At 33.5% G+C, this 19,715-nt stretch overlaps 2 protein-coding genes across 4 annotated transcripts; one reads left to right on the plus strand and one right to left on the minus strand.

Annotated features, from left to right (window-relative positions):
• On the plus strand, positions 1–3,519 carry LOC136800982 (threonylcarbamoyl-AMP synthase-like). Of its 2 annotated transcripts, XM_067057607.1 has the most exons (6): positions 1–201; positions 692–927; positions 1,404–1,491; positions 1,997–2,210; positions 2,489–2,723; positions 2,963–3,519. In XM_067057607.1, exons 3-6 carry the CDS (start codon positions 1,455–1,457, stop codon positions 3,161–3,163), a joined length of 687 nt encoding a protein of 228 aa, XP_066913708.1. In that variant the 5' UTR covers positions 1–201; positions 692–927; positions 1,404–1,454; the 3' UTR covers positions 3,164–3,519. The 2 variants fall into 2 exon arrangements, with proteins under 2 accessions (XP_066913708.1, XP_066913700.1); XM_067057599.1 differs by lacking the exon at positions 1–201 and having other exon boundaries at positions 533–927.
• A 4,844-nt stretch (positions 3,520–8,363) lies between these two features.
• On the minus strand, positions 8,364–18,246 carry LOC136800998 (beta-1,4-galactosyltransferase 7-like). Of its 2 annotated transcripts, none has more exons than XM_067057627.1 (6): positions 17,982–18,246; positions 14,502–14,688; positions 13,088–13,316; positions 12,765–12,848; positions 12,225–12,329; positions 8,364–9,367 (listed from the first exon to the last, which is right to left on the minus strand). In XM_067057627.1, exons 1-6 carry the CDS (start codon positions 18,193–18,195, stop codon positions 9,191–9,193), a joined length of 996 nt encoding a protein of 331 aa, XP_066913728.1. In that variant the 5' UTR covers positions 18,196–18,246; the 3' UTR covers positions 8,364–9,190. The 2 variants fall into 2 exon arrangements, with proteins under 2 accessions (XP_066913728.1, XP_066913719.1); XM_067057618.1 differs by having other exon boundaries at positions 14,502–14,691; positions 17,982–18,245.
• Positions 18,247–19,715: the final 1,469 nt, after the last annotated feature.

Consider the following 19,715-nt stretch of genomic DNA (forward strand, 5'->3'; position numbering starts at 1 on the left):
TAGGTGGTGGAGATTACAAATAAGCTTCGTATATCATCATTGTTTGATTTCGTTCGTTTGACTATACCTTTTTTGAATTTGGAGTAATCAATTGAATCGAATAAATTGATCGAGTTATAAATTTGCATGAGTTGAAGAATCTTCAGTAAATGGTTGTTTAACACATTATTACAGTCGTGAGCTGTTGTTCGTTCAGCAGTGGTAAGTCTTGTCAAGTTATTGCGATGTTTTATGTAATAAAGAACACCATCGAGGGTCTCTGTTGAAAACTCTTGTTTACTGAAAGTGTAAGGTTGGATGAGGTGGCTTTCTATGAAAAACTGGTCTTGCATTGTTGACTGGTCCTTCATGTCCAAAAGAAATATAGATTGCTTTACTTTGAGATGTGAAGTATTTTTATGAAACTTCTTATAATAATTTGTGTACGTTGCCAGAAATTGCCAGTTGTGTCTTGGATCGCCTATCACTAATAAAGTATCATGTGTCTTATTGGTTGTAATAGCTGCGTCGAAAAGAAGTTGAATGTTTTTATCATCTGAGATATCAAGATGGTATACCTTTGGGCAAAGCTGCAGTTTCTGGATCTTTTTGTCTAGAACTTGTTTGAAATGATCATGATCTAGTTCATAAGATGAAGAATTACTTTGGATATAAATGACAACAAACTCTTTTGCTTGGTTGTAACTTTTAGGTTGATATGGGTTGTCTTGGAGTGCACTTGTCTGATTATTGATGAGGTGTAGTAAATTCTTGGCATTGATCGAAAAAGCCTCATCTTTGGCGAAGAGATTCGAACCTTTCAGACCTGGAATAATTCTCTGTCCGTCACCAATGAGCCAAACAGCGAAATCTGAATCAGCAAACATTGCCTGCAACACTTTAGAGATTTCCAAAGGAGCATGGACAACTAAAAGAATGATTCTGGAAGTACGTTGCCATTGTTTGATCTCCTTTTTGTTCCATTTTGGTGGATGCTGAGTTTTGTTGGAGATGAAATATGTTTGGTTTAGTTTTACATCTGTTGCTATTTTGATAGCCTCTTGGTACTCGCAAAAGCTTACTTGCTTTAGCTCAAAATCGTTCATTGTCAAGTCACCGATGTTATCGTACATTCTGTATTTTACAAAGTCATTCCACTTTAAATTCTTGTCTTCAAAAGCATAGTCAACAGTATTTTTACAAATATTCGATTGAGTGACATTCTCATCTCTTGGACATTGATGGTAAAGCCCAACGATAATCATTGGATTATTTCCTGGTCTCAATGTTTGATTTAGTGATAATCCAGTGTGGATTATTATGAATATCAACTTGAAGAAGCACTGTGTTGCTGTAATCATTTCTTCAACGAACGAATACGCCAAATACTTTTTTCATATCAGAAATCCGTCATTCTATTTTAGCTCTAAGTATCAAAACATCTTGGAAGAGGCAAAGAAAGTATTTACTTCAACATGGCTTCAACAAATATCTTGAAACTTCCTTCATCAGGTGTGAAAAATTAGAATATTTGCGAAAAATATCTCAACATGAATTTCATTTTTATGTTGAAGTTAAATAGTTTCAAAATAAAAGCCTTTGCAGGCCTTTGAATCAAATTTTTTCTCTTTTTTTTTCAATACTAATTTACGGGAAGGTGAAACTGAACCTTTGTATTCGAGGTAACTAATTAAATTATAAACAAAAATCAACAAATTTAAGAGCAGGATAGATGATATCTGCTATTAATTTGAGCCTTTTTTATTCATCCTTTATCCATTTTTATTACTACTTACCTGTAATGTCACAGTGACAGATTTTGAATTTTAAACTTCCTTCTAACTTCGGGTCTGTAGTCGATCATAAAATAAACCATTGTGTAGTAAAATTGAGCCAAGTCTGGCTTTTCGGATATCACTTAATTATGAAACTATTTTTAGTTATTAAATTAATCACTATTTTCAAATCTTTGCAAACATTCTTGTTTATATTATCTGTGTATTTCTTCATTCATCAGGAGCAGAGGACAAGGAGCTGTTGAGTGAGATCGTTCTCAAATCTAAAGAGTCGTTGATGCAAGGCAATGTGATTGCAGTTCCCACAGACACCATCTACGGTGTGGCGGCGCTGGCTCAATCCACGCAAGCTGTCGATAAGATGTATGATATCAAGCAACGTCATAAAGAAAAAGCTGTCTCCATCTGTGTTGGTACTATCGATGACGTGAAAAAGTATAATACTTTATTCAGCTTTATTTTAATCAACTCAGTTGTAACCACTTGCTTCATCTAGATATTTACAAAAATTCTCCGTAAAGAACTTTCCGCGCTAAATCTCTTCCTTATTTAGATCCCTTGCGTAAAATGACAACGCAAAGATTGCGGCTTTCATTAGAATATGACATCTTCGAAGGATCAGTAGCCAGCTCCTGACACTTCCAAATCCAAAAACTGGCTAAAGAGACGGTTGTGTTGAAATCTCATTATCTTTTATCTTCTTTCACGGTTAGATGGGGTAAAGTAAGTGTCAATGACGATTTATTGAACGACTTGCTGCCTGGGCCAGTGACATTGATCTTCAAAAGAGTCGACGACCTCAACCCTGAGTTGAACCCGACACACGATTCCATTGGCATCAGAATACCATTGTGTCCATTTATTCAGAATCTTGCCAAGGCTTGCCAACAGCCACTTGCTTTGACCAGTGCTAACATATCAAGTGCTAGAAGCACTCTCAAAATTAAGGTTTGTTTTTAAATTACAGAATTCAGACTTTCATGCCATCTGTTAAGAATCCCTTGAAGTCCTTCCCTTGCACGTTTTCTTATTTATAAGCATAGCCATGCTGAAACTTGGAATTGAAAACAATAGATCTATTGTTGTAGAACAAAAGGAACTAAATTTTACGCCCAGCATCAGCTCAAATGAACCCTATGCTTTGTAAGAAAAAAAAACGTGTATTACGTATATTTTTTAACTTATAGGAATTTGAAGAGATTTGGCCAAAACTTGACATCATCGTTGACGGTGGTACTTTGAGCAATTCAGAACAATCAAGAAGTGGATCCACCATTGTTGATCTGTCAAGTCCTGGCCAATTCTCCATCGTTAGAGATGGCTGTTCTTACGATCGAGTCATTTCTATACTTGAAGGAAAACATAAGCTGAGGAATTGTTCAGGTTGATGCGTATATACCATTTTTTCTTGGGATGTTTTAAGGATGTATGTAAAACGGCGATGAGCCATATCCATCGAATGCACCTCCAGATTTCATTGCAGGCATTTGTTTTGGGAAGATTCTACAAAGCTACCTAAATGATAATAGGTATTATGTTAGTGATGGGATAAGCCCCTTCTGTGATGAAGTTTCTTGTGGTGAGATACAATCTATGGATTTCTAAAGGAAATTCGATTTGCGTGAGACATAACAAAACTACCTTTATTGAGAGTTTTTTATCTTATTTATCATTTTACTTTTTTATATAACTTTCTAAATGTATTTAGTCACTTTTTGATACCACAAGAGAGACGCATAGTCTACACAAATTTGTTGCAAATTTTATTTCTTTTTAACGTACTGTACTTCATTCAAAAGAAAGTACTTTTAGTATGGAGAAAGTTTATCAGATTAGTTTATCAGATTGTTTTGTCGTTGAGTTGTATGTTAACCTACTAATTCGAAATATTTTCATTTGAACAGCTTGATGATTTTCAACCGCATATCAAAACGATCTTTGGAATGTCTTTTAAAATACTCTGGTTTTGATTTTGAGAAAATGTATAAATTGATTCGAAGTTTGTCGTGATGTTTTAGTTTCGGGAGATAATCCTTCTATCCTTAGGAAGGCGGAGGTATAAATGAACATGATCAGTTGGTTTGAAATGGTTTCGCTTGAACGAATTTCAAGGAGACAGTTCCTTGAAAAGATGTAGCCCGTAGCCCTGAAAGATATGGTACGAAATTCATATAGATATCAATTGATGTTGATCAGAGAAGCAAAGTCGAAATTAGAATAAGAAGTAATCTCTTGATACATGACACAAGATAATTTACCGTGGGGTGACATGGGGGCTCACCAATTATATTACATTGTATGCTTAGTTCTAGGTAATTAGAAAGTCTTGTTTCAAATAGTAACATCCTGTACATATAATGGGAGGAAATGTCTTTCGAAATGTAGCCAAAGGTAAAGGAACAATGCTGAGATTAAATAACTCGTACGACGGACATAATTTCACGTAGCCTTCATTTTCGCTGTGGTAAATCTGCGGAGACTTTTGGCTTCATGCCTTTGTAAATATTATCATGCTTTGAAGCCGCGTCAACTGTTGAATTTGCAAACAATGTGAACAGTTCTCAAGTTATTCTTTCTCACGCATTCTCTTCTTTCTCATTTTAGAATAGATTTAAAAAATCGAGAAAAAAAAAACAAAAATGACGAAGTCCCGAATTATTCGTTTTGCAGTCATGCTACCGAAGGATAAAGCGCGAAAGATCCGCATTCCAGAGCGGATTGAGAGTTTATGTCAACAAGAGGGAATTGAAGTCACCACCATCGATGCTTTCAAGTTGAAGGAGGACAAAATTGAAGCTAATTTCGATATCGTGCTGCACAAAATTTTTGATTATTTCAACGAGCCTGAACTAACAGTTGAGCAGATGCAGGATGTCATCCAAAACTGTAAAGACTTTTTTGAACAGAATCCCAAAATGATTGTTCTTGATGATACAGAAAAATATCGGAAATGCACGGATCGCCTTTATTGTACGCGAATAATGCGTGAATGCAGTCTGTTCGTTGATGGTATTCAGGTGTTTGTACCCAAGTCCCTCGAGATTGCTGCCGGTCTTCCATCCGACCAAGTTCGTGACATGTTAAGTGAAGCCAAAATAAACTTCCCAATCTTAGTTAAGCCCATGTATACAAGTGATCGAAAAATGTCGCTGGTTTTTAGTCTGGACGATGTGAATGAAAAATGTTCACCCAGTCTAGTTCAAGAGTTTTATAATCACAATGATGTCATGTATAAAGTTTTCGTCATGAACAACCGTTACAATGTTATTCAACGCCCTTCAATTAAAAACTACGAAAAGGACCCACATCAAAAACCGATTTTCCTCGATTCGAGAGATGTCTCGAAAATGGGGCGAGGTTTTCATCCGGAGATACATAAATCGGACCCTTCAAAGCAGACGTGGCAGAGTAGTTTTAGTAATCCAGATATTTTGAATAAATCTGTGCTCAATTCACTCTGTGTAAAACTACGTGATGCTTCCGGACTTAAAATGTTCGGCTTTGATCTCTTAGTTGTGCGAGAGACAGGTCACTATGCTATAGTCGATCTTAATCCGTTCCCTGGTTTCAAAGGGATACCGGATGATGTCTTTGCAGATGATTTTGTTCAAATGCTGAAAGATTTAGTTTTTTCTAAATGATTTTCTAATTTTTTTAAAAAGCAATTTTAGTCGCTTCAATTTTTGATGAAACTGATAAACTCTGTAGTCTAATTTTAAATTCAATATGGATGTATAATTTTTTAGGGTTAGTTTTTTTAATCTTAGCTAAGTGAATAATGTAAAGATTGATGATGGTCCTCCATGCAAGGACAAGTGGACTAAAACTTGTCACTTTTTTTGACTTGCAATCCTGATGATCTCCCACAATACCAATGTACTCCTGAAAAACACACCTCGGTTAAACCACAAAAATGAATTCTGTGTTACACAAACTCACCATGACAATATTTTACAAATATGTTTTGCTTACCATTCCTACGAAAGTTTTAATTTCAATAATGCCTGAATTTATTGCCTACTTTGAAGGTTTCCAAGCAATTATTTTCGTTTATACATGTTTTTTATAAGCATACACAAACTCAAAAACAGGCGCGAAGATGCTTAGGTCGAGAGCTTGACAAGGCTGAACAATGCTTATATCCTAAGCAAAATTTAGGAAAATTCCGAAAATCCGTAAAAGTCCACACAAAATCAGGAAATTTCTTTTTTCGCAGGCTCAGAAGATAACGAAACGAAGACAATAAAGGTGCCTTTATGAGGCAAGAAAAAGTGAAGCCACTTATTTCCCATTCAGAACGCGCTTAGATCGCGCCGCATTCTTGACGACGGATTGTATCTAGTAGTTCCTTTGTTTTTGAGGACAGCATTTTTTTCAATCCGGCGTTTGTGAAAAAAACCACGTGCGGGCGTTCTGGATGGAAAGCGATTGAGAAATTTTGTGTACAGTATATGGCCCCCAAAACGGAGACGGCCCCCAAAACGGAGGTTTTCATTGAAATGAAGATTCTGACTTGTAGATTTATCAGAATTAAACGATTTTTGTTTATTTTGAAAGAATGATGGTTATACTTAAAAATGAGCATGTTTTTGCTGGTTTGAGACAGATTCAAAATAACATATTTGCGTCTAAAGGAAATATTTTAGCACCAAAATTAGATAAAAATTGCATATAACTCACTCTAGCTCCTTGGATATTGAAAATAAGTTATGAAAACGGGGTATAGGACTTGCTCTACACCTAATCCTTTCAGAAAATTCAGATACATCATGTGTTTTAGAGGCTGGTAAAAGATCGCATCTACTTTTGAACATTTTTTAAAAGATAAATCAGCATTGACAAACCGAAATTTCTAGAATCAGCATATGAGAAAAACCAAAAAATATTTTTGAAAAAGCATTCAAACTCTCCTCCACCAATTGAGTTAATAGTTTTAACAAAAATTAACTTATATTAAGAGTTTTTTATAAAGATTTTTGCGTTATTCAAAAAACAAAAACTAAAAATCTGTTTTTCAAAATAAAGAAAAAAAAAAAAAAACAAAAAAATTTTCAGTTTCAGTTAACTTTTTTCTAAAATTTTCAAATTTGCTTATTCCATAATGGAACTATTTTCAAAAGAGATTTGTTTTCAAAAACTTGATTAAGACGTTGTTAAATCAAAATTGTCATTTTGAAAATTTCTAAATTTTCAGTTTGGACTTTGCAATATCGAAAATCTTGAAATATTTCATAAAAATCATAAATTTTACATCCATCGGGTCGTAAATTTAAGGGAAAACACAAATATGTTCATAGTTTTTCCCCCTATTACCACTGGGCTTAATAATTTGATTTTAACTACACCTCCGTTTTGGGGGCCCCAAACCTGCATTTTGACAACCAGGGATATACTGTAAAAAATTTATCAAATAAATTTATGCCCAAACCCTCTAAATCATATTTCAAAACTATGGTCAAAATTTTGTATTCATATCTTAAAGATATCTCGAGAAATCGCTAAAATTTCAAACCTCTGTTTTGGGGGCCATTAGAAAAAAGCTACCTATCTTTAAGCGATTGAAAAATATTGTTGAAATTGAAAATTTTGAAAAAGAACTTCCAGGAAATAAAGTAGAGATGTTAAAGGTTTTCATAAAGCAAAAACTTTTGTAAAATCTCTTTTCCTCTAGATTTGAGAGAAACTTCAAATTTGATCGCCGTTTTGGGGGCCACATACTATATTTCACAAAAATCAATTGCTAGAGTAGTAGTAGGGGGAATTTTGTTCTTGAATTTTAGCTTGAGAAAACGGAGACTCGAGATATTAACCCTTGAAAACCGTGTTTCTCAGCCAGAAACAGCTGTTTTGTCCAGTTTTTGCGCTTTTTGAAGCTCAATATCTCGAGTTAGGTACTGAAATCACCTATACTTGCAATAATCTCTAATCTTAATTTTTTGAGAGCTTTTCAAAAATATACAACAGGTCTCCGTTTTCTCAAGCTAAAATTTTCATTAATTTTTAACCCTATGATTTTTGCCTGAGACCGTCATATTTGTCCGAAAATCACACCGAAGTGTCCGAAAAAAAATTGGAAACATCGTAATTTCGATTCCCCTACCCCTTAGCTTTCCAAAAATGTATAATAAGTGCCTCTAACAAAACAATCCAGCGATTTTACAAAATGCCCTCTACTATAGAATCTCTAACCATTTACCATCCAAAAGTTTCTACTCTAGCCCCTTCGGGGATTTAAACTCAATGGCAACCCCAGCCCGGGGGCCACTTAAAGCTTTTTGATAGACTAGATGGTGCCCGGTGTAATTCGGCCGATTCTTTATAGTTTCATAGCCATTTATTCTTGGGTTTTAGAATAAAATTCATCGCTTTGTTGTTTTCATATAATTTTTTGCAATCGAAAGTGAAAAACTCCAAGATGACGAAAGTCTACTTCACAGCGCCATCAACATCTCCAGGAAGCAAAGTTCAGTCCCTGACCAAAAAAATTAGAGAGTTGCTTGTAAAAGAAGAAGGTATCAATTTCAGAGTGAGGAGAACAGAATGTAACAAACGCAATAAATATCACAAGATTTCGAATAAATATTTCGCGTCTATTTTCTCATCTTGATCTATGTATAATAAAATCTATTCAAAAGATAGTTTAGTTTACCTTATAAATTTGTCTACTTTAAATCATAATTTATATAATCCACAATAAATAATACAAAATATTCAGAATACTTTAAAAATATTAATACCTTGAAAATTAAATTTCTTTTTTAATGTCATGCAATAAAAAGTTATTACGCCTAGATAAAAATGTTTGAAAATTGTATCACATAAGAAATAGTGTACGTTATTAATTGTGACTGGACAGAATGGGCCATTCAGATTTATATCTGAACAGAAACATTTACAAGAGGAATTCCAGGGGTTCTTCGGAAAGTTTTTTTCCAATGTGTTTTTTTTGTGTCGGTTTTCTCCAGGCGGTCAGATGACCAATCCAGGGAAGTTTTGATGAAGTTTTTAAAAGTTCAAGCTATTCTGAAATTTCCTGGGGTAAAAAGAGTGCTTTTATTTCGTCTATCCTCTCTTTGGTATAAAGTAGAACCTTTCCAAGAGGGGATATTAAATAAGACAATACAATACAATATGATTGTGGATTAATTTTGGCGTGGGTTTAATTTTGGCGAATGACCAAAATGCATTTTTAGCAAGGATTTTAATTTGGGGAATTGCCGAATCTGGAAATTTTTACGGGGACCTAAATTTGTCAAATTCAATCCTCGCTAAAAAACGCATTTTAGTCATTCGGCAATCCACTTAAAGTATCCAGTTGATAGAATAAGCAGGTTAAAGTAAAGTCAAGACTAAAAATGTAAAAATTCTAGCACTAAAATTGGATAAAACTCTAAGCGTTTGTTAAAAATTTATACCTAAAATCGTTTTTTCTTGGCAGGTGGCACATCGCACCAGGGAGTGAGATTTTTGTCACATTCCAATTCTACATCGATGACCGTGCATGGGTATCCATCGATAGTGAACTCACTTCGCTTCTTCTGGTTGTACACTAAGGTCGATAAACCGGTGTCGTGATCACGACTGAACATCGACTGTAAATGAAAAAGAATATTCGAATAACATATCTAAATAATCTCCCTTCCCCTTAGATTTTTAACCAAGCATTTTTTTTAGATCAAAGCGAAACCAAAAATCAGAGAGCGATTTAGATAAAATTTGTAACTTTTTACCCAGACTTCAAGATTATCAAAAAGGAGTCTTTAAACAATCGTTCAGAACACGATAGTGACGATATTAAAATTCGTCGTTTGTTTCTCACAGAAAATACGTTTTAGAAACCAAAATTTCATGCTCAGACACAAATATTTTTTCATATTCAAGACTTGAGCAAAAAAAACATCTACCGGGTGCGCCACAAAAAAGTTTCTCTCTTTAAAAGTAATTTTCTCGAAATCTAAATATTTTAAAAGAACCATTCCTATTTTATTGGAAAGAAGAAAGATAAACTTGATGGGTCTTTTATTGAATTAGATATATCAGTATTTTCGTTTCAGTCATTAAAAATGATAATTAGCTGTCTAAATGACCTTTTGTTATTTAAAAGAAGGTTGAATTTCAATGAATAATTTGATAGGTCGATTTTTAACGTTTTTGAGCACTTTCTGAAAGTAACTTTTTTATTCAATTGAGCATAACTTTTGATCTAATGAATCTAATTCAATAAAAGACCCATCAAGTTTATCTTTCTTCTTTCCAATAAAATAGGAATGGTTCTTTTATATCAGTATTTTCGTTTCAGTCATTAAAAATGATAATTAGCTGTCTAAATGACCTTTTGTTATTTAAAAGAAGGTTGAATTTCAATGAAAGGAAAAAAATTTGTCGAAAAAGGCCAAAAAATCTAGTAGAATTCATAAAAATACATCAAATATGGGTTTCGAGGTAGATCCAGCCTTACATAGACTTTATCTAGTCTAAACCAAAAATCTCAGGAAAATTTCGGTAAAACTAAATTAAATTAATTTTGATGAGGATTTTAAACCCTTTCGACCCTTAAGTTTCAAATTTTATCTGTTTAGTTAATGAAAAATGCTTTTAATCGTGTAAAGGCTATTGCGATTGCCAAATTTAAAGTAAAAATTTGATATGTCGATTTTTAACGATTTGGAGCACTTTCTGAAAGTAACATTTTTATTCAATTGAGCATAGCAGTTTTTATTTGACGTCAGTTAGTCAACACGCATTTTGTGCAGTTCTTCAAAAATGGTTGAAATTTAGCAAAATCAAAAACATGAACGAAAAAACCGACAAAAAGCAAGAAAAACAACCATTTGAAGAAGCTAAACAAAACCAAACATGCACTCCCACCTCCTGCTCAGATGACGATGACCAAAACCGTCTAAAATGCCGAAAATGCCACCGCATGGTACACTACGAGTGCACACAATTACCGCTTTATCAGCTGCAAATTTTTGCCAACACTTATAACGAACAATATCTATGTCAGAATTGCGTGCGGATAACACGATCTCTAATGAGTAAAATAGGTGAGAACTCGTATCATAATGATGCAGAGGGAGATTGAGAAGAAGGACGACGTCATTAAAAAGCTCAAAAACCAGCTAGCCAAGAACCGCAGCCTTAAGAACGATATCGAAAACATCTTAACCAATAAGATGGCTGACTTTGAAATAAAAACCAAGCAGATTATAAAAGAAGAAATAAAGCAAACGACGAATTACATAGAGAAAACATCAGAAAAAACATACGCTGAAATAACTAAGAAACACAAGGATAATTTCAAATCAGCAGTGAGGGAACACCAACAAGAAAACAAGAATGAAGAAAGAGACATCGAATCAAGAAAACGAATATTATTATACATGGAATGGTGGAATTAGAGGTAGACAACAAAGAGGAACAACAGGAACAGGACAAAATAGATATTGAAGGTATACTAGGTAACATTGGCGTTCAAGATATCAAACCGTCCCACCATCATCGCATTGGACAAACCAAAAAGGGCTACATTGGCGTCCAATCAAGTTGATCTTAAAAAGTATAGAGGAAAAAGAACGGATATGCAAAATCTGCATAAGCTGAAACGATTCAATGAAATTGGTGGCTTTAGCATCACAGACGACTTCACCATCAACGAAAGAAAAATCATTAAAGATATGTGCCAAAAGGCGAAAAAAATGAATTCAAAAAATGACGATTTCGTTTGGCATGTAAGAGGAAGCCCTAGAACAAACCTTCGCCTAGTTCGAAAATCTAGGACCAAAACAACGTCTTCTCTTCTGTCCATATCTTCTGACGACTGGACGACAGATGAAGAATTAGACAATTTATAAATCTAAAATTATTTCGTAGAGGTCGATAGACCTGTGAAATATAATTCTATGAATAAAAAAAAAATAACTTTTGATCTAATTAATCGAATTTAATAAATGACCCATCAAAATTTAAGTCTATCTTTCTTCTTTCCAATGAAATAGGAATGGTTCTTTTAAAATTTTTAGATTTCAAGAAATTTGGTTTCAAAGAGAGAAACTTTTTTGTGGCGCCCCGGTATATTATCAAAAAATTGAGTAATTTGGCTAAGAACATTGATGCCGTTTTTATTAATAGCCATTCTTATAGAGAATGATCCAATGATCCAATATTTCATAAAGTCCAAAAAAACCCGTTTTTTCGCTGTTTTTGGCTGAAATTTATACAAAAATCTTTTCCCCCGAAAATCGACTCCGTCACATTCGAGGGTGATACACCTTGCCAAAAATCAGAAAATTTGAATAAGCCAATCTTGAGAAAAGCTGGTGACTAACGCACGAACGAACAAAGGTCAATTTAAAGGACCTCCACGGGGGTAGTGTATGTTATTGTATGTTTTGGATGAATGAAAAATAGTATGATGACAACATTTCGGAGAATTTGTTAACCGAGTACCTTCTTTTGTCCGGGTAATTTGGCGTAATCTCGTTTTCGTTCCACAGAATGCTCGTGTTTAAATGTGTTGTATCCTGTCGTAATCTCACTACCATGGCGGAAAATCTGAAAAAAAAAGTCAAGAAAAGTTTTGTAGGATGGAGGTGACGGTTTAACAACTTTCTGACCTCCGAAAACCGACCCATAGACATTTTTGTAAAATATACGCCTTACCCTTTTAGAGATTTTTTTGATTTTCTTTTCCTCAAACTAAAAGCTTAAAAACTTTCCTAAAAATCATAACTTTTCCGACCCTTATTATAATTCAAACTAATTTAAAATTTTCCGATTTTACCTTACCCCCCCCTCCGCGGAAATTCAGGTGCAGAATTTTGAGACGGAAAAGACTTCGCGGAGACGGAAATCCGTCTGGTGGAAGGAACTTTTAATACTGATAACCAGAAAGAGCATGACAGGTTCAGATATTAAACTTATTAGATAAAATGTTTGATTTATACCCCAGCAGATATTTCAACCGACAGTGGTAAGTAATCTTGTTACCTTGTAATTGGAATCCACCATTCGCATGTAAAATTCGTCATCTTCACGACCCCAACCCCAAAACTTGTTGGACATTCCGTTCAACTAAAGATAACAGTCACATAACATCATTTAGTCAGTTTTTTTTTATAAAGAGACAGTCACTTCATAATATCAATCTTAAAAGAACGTAAGTAAGGCTAAGAGAAAATTTCCCTAAAATGAGGTAGAATCTAACATTTAAAGAGAACGAAACGTAATTGGTTCTTATGAAAAAAGTGTGCTGACAAATAAAGCAAAACCATAATCATTTGTAATGCTGGTATAGAAAAGGAATAACAAACCTCGTTGAATTGAGTCATGGTTAATATTAAAATACCACCGACAAACTTCTCATAATGGTACTTTGGATGGAGATTGGGCCCTGCAACGTGAAAGGGTCCCAATTCTGGGTACCCATAATTCAATTGCTTGTTCAATGGTAAAAGGTCGACATCATGCATTGCCATATAGTCACATTTATCATTGTACGCGATGGTGTGACCAACGTTGATCAATGATGCACGGTTAAACCTTCAATCAAGATCAAAGATGTACGTGTCAAAATCAATTCAATAAAGAATTGTCAGTCTTTTGTCTCAATATAATTTGCCGCATATAAATATAAAGGGTTGTAACGTCTGTTGGAATTCGAACTAGATAGGTGTTTGATGCTCGTTGAAAACATATTTTAGGAGAATGGGAAATTATAAAAAATAAATGATTCAAAAAAAGTTGAAAAGTTCAGCTGAAAACTACTTCATATAGAATTGTGCTATGATCACTAATTTAAAATTAAGACAGATCAAAACTTTTGGGTGACTACAGAATGAGGTCTTTTTAGTCGTTTTGATGGTTTTTAAAGAAAATTAGTGATGTATTTAGGTAATATCTTTCGATTGAATCTAAAGGGGAGACGAAATGTACTAACAGTTGTGTGAAAAACATAATGTTAATACAGTTAAGAAGAACACTTTTTTCCCACTCGTGATTATCTTTTCAGCAAGCGATAAATTTTTATTCAATTAATTTTTTTTTCAAAAATTACGGCTTTTTTGTCGAATTTTGGGGGGGGAGTCCGAACTATGTTTATGCTCGCAAAAAATTCTCAAAAAAGTTGGAAATCTATAAAACCTAAAAATCGTAATAAATATCAAATTTTCAGCAGTATTCTTATCCTTTATTGTCTTTTCAAAGTCGAAGAGCAGCTGTCTTTATCAGATTTAAGGAATATTTTTCACTTTTAAGACAATTTTATTCGAAAATTCTCATTTTTACCCAACGATTCACAAAAGTTTATGCTCGCGAAAATTTTTTTTTCACCAAATTCGCGAAAGTAAATGTTGTAATTTTCGCAATTTTTCGGCCTCGCGAAAATTTCTGCTTGCGAAAGTTTGTACGCCTAAAGTATTTTAAGACAGACACCTTTTCTCTTGATTTAACTTTATGTAATTGAAGAGTGTGAAATCATTAACTCATTTCTGAACAACAAAATAGTAAATTTTCCAAGGCTCGACTGATTTTATTGTCCACCAAAATATGCTTTGAATTGCTCTCATCGCTTTTACCTTCAAATCGTAACTGATCATATCTTTATTTTTTAGGGCCGAATTTTACTACTTTAACCAATTTCTGTCTAAAATTGTTCTTATAGAATTGGTCTCATAAAAAAAATGATATGAAAATGATAAAACAAATGATTAGATTTCTTTCAACTACCTGTGGTTGTCAGCTTGGTTGATGATATAAATATGATTTCGAATCTTCTTCTCTTTTAGATATTTTTTCATGTGTGGCACAAAGTCTTTCAATTCTTCGAATCGATTTCGATATGGAACAATGATGGCTAATTTGTGTGCTCCATAATCAACACCATCATCTTCATCATCCTCGCTATTCACATTGCCTGCTGGAAAAAGAAAATCAACAAGAGTTCTTAAAATTTTATCAATTCGATGCAAGAGTTCTTGACAAGAGCCATTTTTTTTAAGAGTCTTCAGGGTGTGATACCTCACCCTCTTGGATTTTGCTGAAATTTAGACCAAATGATCTATCACACAAGAAAATAAGACCCTGAAAATTTCACCTTGATATCTCAAGTAGTTTTGAAGATACAGCGTCTCAATTATAGGCTACTAAGCGAAAATTGACCCCTAAAAATCATGAACTCTGGTGGGGAGCAGATTTTGAAAGCAAATGAATTTTTATTCAAGTACATTAGAAAGCTGATTTACAGTGGATTTCAAGAACTTTTTGTAGGGAATCAGAAAAAATCAAATTGAGTCTCCAAAATTTTCCCCGAAAATCTCTAGCACCTCTTGTAGAGGGCTTCAAACTTTGCGTAATCTGGGTTTGGAAGCACTTTTAGCTGGCTGCTGATGGTCCTTGGGACTTTTTTGAAGTAAACTTTTGACCTGGAGTGGTTTACTGGTGGGTTTTGGCCACAAAAATAACATTTTCAGGATTTCCATCTTTGCGTAACCGTCAAAAATGGCCGAAAAAATTGCTATTTTGGCAGACCTGGAGCAAAATTCAAGATGGCGTATCTTTTTAAGGCAACACCAAATTTTTTTGAAATTTTCAGCAAGGCTTCCTTAGTAGGTCTAGTTTATAGCCTCAAAAAAATCTCAATGGGCATTTGAAGTCTCTTAAAGATATGATCGATTGAAAATTTGCTTAACTTTGTTGTTTTCTCCCTCTTAAAATGCTAAATCAGGCCCACTTAAGGGCTCTAACAGGATAATTTTTCTCAAAATATTGGTTGATCTTCTCTAGCCAACTAATCATTGGCATTAGGGGAACAACTGAAAAAGATTTCAGGTCATTTCCATCAACAGATGACATTTTATGACAGTTTCTTTATTTTTAAGTACAGAATATGTAAAAAAATGAGACTGACATCTGGCGTTTCCTACCATTCCAGGGCCTATATTTCCAGAAAAAAACTCAACCTTTCACAGTTTGGTGAATATTAATCTTAAATATAAGCAGGTTACTTCAACTTAATGGGTTTAACAATACTCAATTCCTATTCAAAAACTTTTTAGACTCATTCAGAAATCCTACTTTGACAATAATTTGCGCTTTACCGCAAAATTTCTAAGTCCAAGTGTTGTGATTAGCTTTAGACTGTCCAATATCTCTATAATAGTGTACACTAACAGTCTTACTTGTTGATTCTTAAATAACTAAGCAACATTACTAGGGTGATAATTTATGAGATACTGCAAACAATGCTGTTTAAATCTTCTGGACAAGAAATATTGGACAGTCTAAAGCTAATCACAACACTTGGACTTAGAAATTTTGCGGTAAAGCGCAAATTATTGTCAAAGTAGGATTTCTGAATGAGTCTAAAAAGTTTTTGAATAGGAATTGAGTACTGTTAAACCCATTAAGTTGAAGTAACCTGCTTATATTTAAGATTAATATTCACCAAACTGTGAAAGGTTGAGTTTTTTTCTGGAAATATAGGCCCTGGAATGGTAGGAAACGCCAGATGTCAGTCTCATTTTTTTACATATTCTGTACTTAAAAATAAAGAAACTGTCATAAAATGTCATCTGTTGATGGAAATGACCTGAAATCTTTTTCAGTTGTTCCCCTAATGCCAATGATTAGTTGGCTAGAGAAGATCAACCAATATTTTGAGAAAAATTATCCTGTTAGAGCCCTTAAGTGGGCCTGATTTAGCATTTTAAGAGGGAGAAAACAACGAAGTTAAGCAAATTTTCAATCGATCATATCTTTAAGAGACTTCAAATGCCCACTGAGATTTTTTGAGGCTATAAACTAGACCTACTAAGGAAGCCTTGCTGAAAGTTTCAAAAAAATTTGGTGTTGCCTTAAAAAGATGCGCCATCTTGAATTTTGCTCCAGGTCTGCCAAAATAGCAATTTTTTCGGCCATTTTTGACGGTTACGCAAAGATGGATATCCTGAAAATGTTATTTTTGTGGCCAAAACCCACCAGTAAACCACTCCAGGTCAAAAGTTTACTTCAAAAAAGTCCCAAGGACCATCAGCAGCCAGCTAAAAGTGCTTCCAAACCCAGATTACGCAAAGTTTGAAGCCCTCTACAGGAGGTGCCAGAGATTTTCGGGGAAAATTTTGGAGACTCAATTTGATTTTTTCTGATTCCCTACAAAAAGTTCTTGAAATCCACTGTAAATCAGCTTTCTAATGTACTTGAATAAAAATTCATTGGCTTTCAAAATCTGCTCCCCACCGGAGTTCATGATTTTTAGGGGTCAATTTTCGCTTAGTAGCCTATCTTTGAGACGCTGTATCTTCAAAACTACTTGAGATATCAAGGTGAAATTTTCAGAGTCTTATTTTCATGTGTGATAGGTCATTTGGTCAAAATTTCATCAAAATCTAAGAGGGTGAGGTATCAGACTTTCTTTATTCTGAAGATTTTTAAAAAAAATGGCTCCTAAAAAACCCAATTCTTAGCAATTAGTAGCAGTATACATTTTTATACAAGCCTGCATAAACACCCATTCCTATATTTCAATTGTAAAGTCTGTCTCAATATAACCAGCAGCGGGAAAAAAAGGCTGTAATTTTTGATAGAATTTGAATTGAATAGTGTTTATGTGTTTGTTGAAAAGATATTTAAGAGTGAAATATTACTAAATAGAAAACATCTGCAATTTCCATTTTCAAAATATAGTAATTCTTTGATCTTACTTAGAATATCCCTATGAAAAGATTGTTCAAAAATATGAATTCAATCAAAAGATATAGTATATCACTGATTGGCTTTAAAAAAGTAAAAACAACAAAAAGAAGCCCATTTTTTAGTTAACCAGACAGTGGTTTATTTTTTGACTATTACTATTTTTTGAAGTATTTTTTCACATTGATAACCCTCTAAGATTGAAGATTTTCTTAATATTAAAATAATAGGACAATCCTACAAGAACTTGATTTTTCCTCTTCTTCATTTTTCATCTTATTTTTTTTTGAAATCTCTTTATCATCTTTTCAACAAGTGCAAAACCGCCATTTCATTAGAATTCTATCAAAAGTTACGTAGCCTTTTTGTCTCCTCTGAAGATTATATTGAGACAGACTTTAGTGTATTTACTCAAAATGAGTTATAAACTTTCCAAATAAAGTAAATGAAATGTTAATTATAACCAGGCAAGGGACTGAATACATAATAATTTTTATCCGAACCAGTTCGATCCTGTACCTGGCTTCTTAGCAGCATGATTTCTTCTAAGCCTATTGTATTCTTTATCCAGGTTGGTTTGTATTTCGTGTTCATTGAGGCTCCATGAGTCCCCCACAAGATGTTGGTGATCATTGACCTTTGAGTCATCTCTCAGGTAAAGCTTGCCAAAACACATCAATGTAAAGAAGATGCACATGTAATTGAGCAGCCTTTGCTTCAACCGATCATGCATCTCTTCTTTTTTTTTTCAATTTTTTTCTGAAATTAAAAAGTGGAAGCATATTGTGTGTAGCCTATTTAATTTTCGAGTTAAAGATAGAATTCAACAAGTGATACTTTTACAGACCTACCTGGTTATGCATTTAACACATAATTGATAAATATAATTGATATCTACGTGAACGTGACCATTAAACAATCATTCAGAACACAAATAGTGACGATCTATTAAAATTAGTCGTTTGTTTCTTATAAAAAAACGTTTAGAAACCAAAATTTGATGCTCTTGAAATATTCTTTCATATTCAAGACTTTGTGAGCAAAATAACATATCTCATTAAAAAATTCAGTAATTTTAACATTGATGTATGCTTATTAATAGTGATTCTTATAGATAAAGATGCATTTTTTTGAGCTGAAAAATTATTTTTTTACAAAAATCTGCTTGAGCCATCTTTTAACTACTTTCCTGCATAAAGTCAGAAAAAAACAATGATCCAATATTTCACAAAGTCCAAAAAACCCTTTTTTTAGCCGTTTTTTGGCCCAAATTTGCCCCCCCCCCAATTTTATTTTTTCGAAAATCGGGCTCCGTCACATTCGAGGGTTTATAGTTATGCATCTTTGTGCAAAAAATCAGAAAAAACTAACGAAGGAACGGACAAACGGACAAAGGTTAATTTATAGGACCTCCACCGGGGTAGGTCCAAAAAGTACGAACCAGAAGTAATAGCATGTGCACCACTGTCAAAATAAACATATGCTTCAGGTATTGTGAGCAAATGACTTTCTTTTGATATGTTTTTAAGCCTAAATTATGATAAAAGCGCATTAACTTGTATAAGAAAAACAAGGCTGTAAGTATGTAATGTAGTATGATTAATATCTGTAAAAGTAATTTAGTGACTCATATAATATTATATAATAAATAACAAAAACACAACAACATTCTAGACTTGATGACTATTTACAAAGTTGAATCAAAAATTGATGAAAGTATAAAAGATGTTAAAGTATTAACATAAAAATAAGTTTTTACAATTTCTACTATTTTGCATCTTTAAAAGTGTGATTATACTACAACAAAAAAGGAAATACTAGGTGGATAAAAATCTTTCAAAACAAAAAAACATTTAGATATTTCCCTGATTAAGATAAATATATTCAACTCAATCTGTGAAACTTTAAGAGTCCATTTTACACATCTGGTCCTTTGCCAAAATTTAAAAATTGAGAGTCTCTGAAACAAAAGGATCAAATATACAATTGAGAAATGGACAAAAATGTTTCAGCCATTTTTTAAATGCTGTTTTAACTAATCAAAATTTAATGTTCATTTTATTTTCAGTTTTTCCCGATATATTGATCCCCAGTGTGGTTACAAACTCATACCAGTTACTCATATTAGTTATTTTCCCTGGTTTAGTAAGGTTAACCATACTAAGACATTCCAGAGGCCAGGAAATAAACTAGTTAATAATAGAAAAGATAAAAAAATTAAAACTATTATTTTATTCATTAATGTCTAGATGT

This window comes from Clytia hemisphaerica, unplaced genomic scaffold (assembly GCF_902728285.1).
Source record: "Clytia hemisphaerica strain Z4C2 unplaced genomic scaffold, Clytia hemisphaerica genome assembly, whole genome shotgun sequence".
NCBI classification, from domain to species: domain Eukaryota; kingdom Metazoa; phylum Cnidaria; class Hydrozoa; order Leptothecata; family Clytiidae; genus Clytia; species Clytia hemisphaerica.

Bases quoted from the DNA above. Each gene is read 5' to 3' on its own strand.
- LOC136800982 (XM_067057607.1), top strand. From the start codon at position 1,455: ATGGCTTCAACAAATATCTTGAAACTTCCTTCATCAG. The intron at 1,492-1,996 runs GTGTGAAAAATT...TTCATTCATCAG, and splicing joins CTTGAAACTTCCTTCATCAG to GAGCAGAGGACAAGGAGCTG. The intron at 2,724-2,962 runs GTTTGTTTTTAA...TTTAACTTATAG, and splicing joins GAAGCACTCTCAAAATTAAG to GAATTTGAAGAGATTTGGCC.
- LOC136800998 (XM_067057618.1), bottom strand. From the start codon at position 18,195: ATGCATGATCGGTTGAAGCAAAGGCTGCTCAATTACATGTGCATCTTC. The intron at 13,317-14,501 runs GTAGTTGAAAGA...TCTTGATTGAAG, and splicing joins AACCAAGCTGACAACCACAG to GTTTAACCGTGCATCATTGA. The intron at 12,849-13,087 runs GTTTGTTATTCC...TGTTATCTTTAG, and splicing joins CCATGACTCAATTCAACGAG to TTGAACGGAATGTCCAACAA.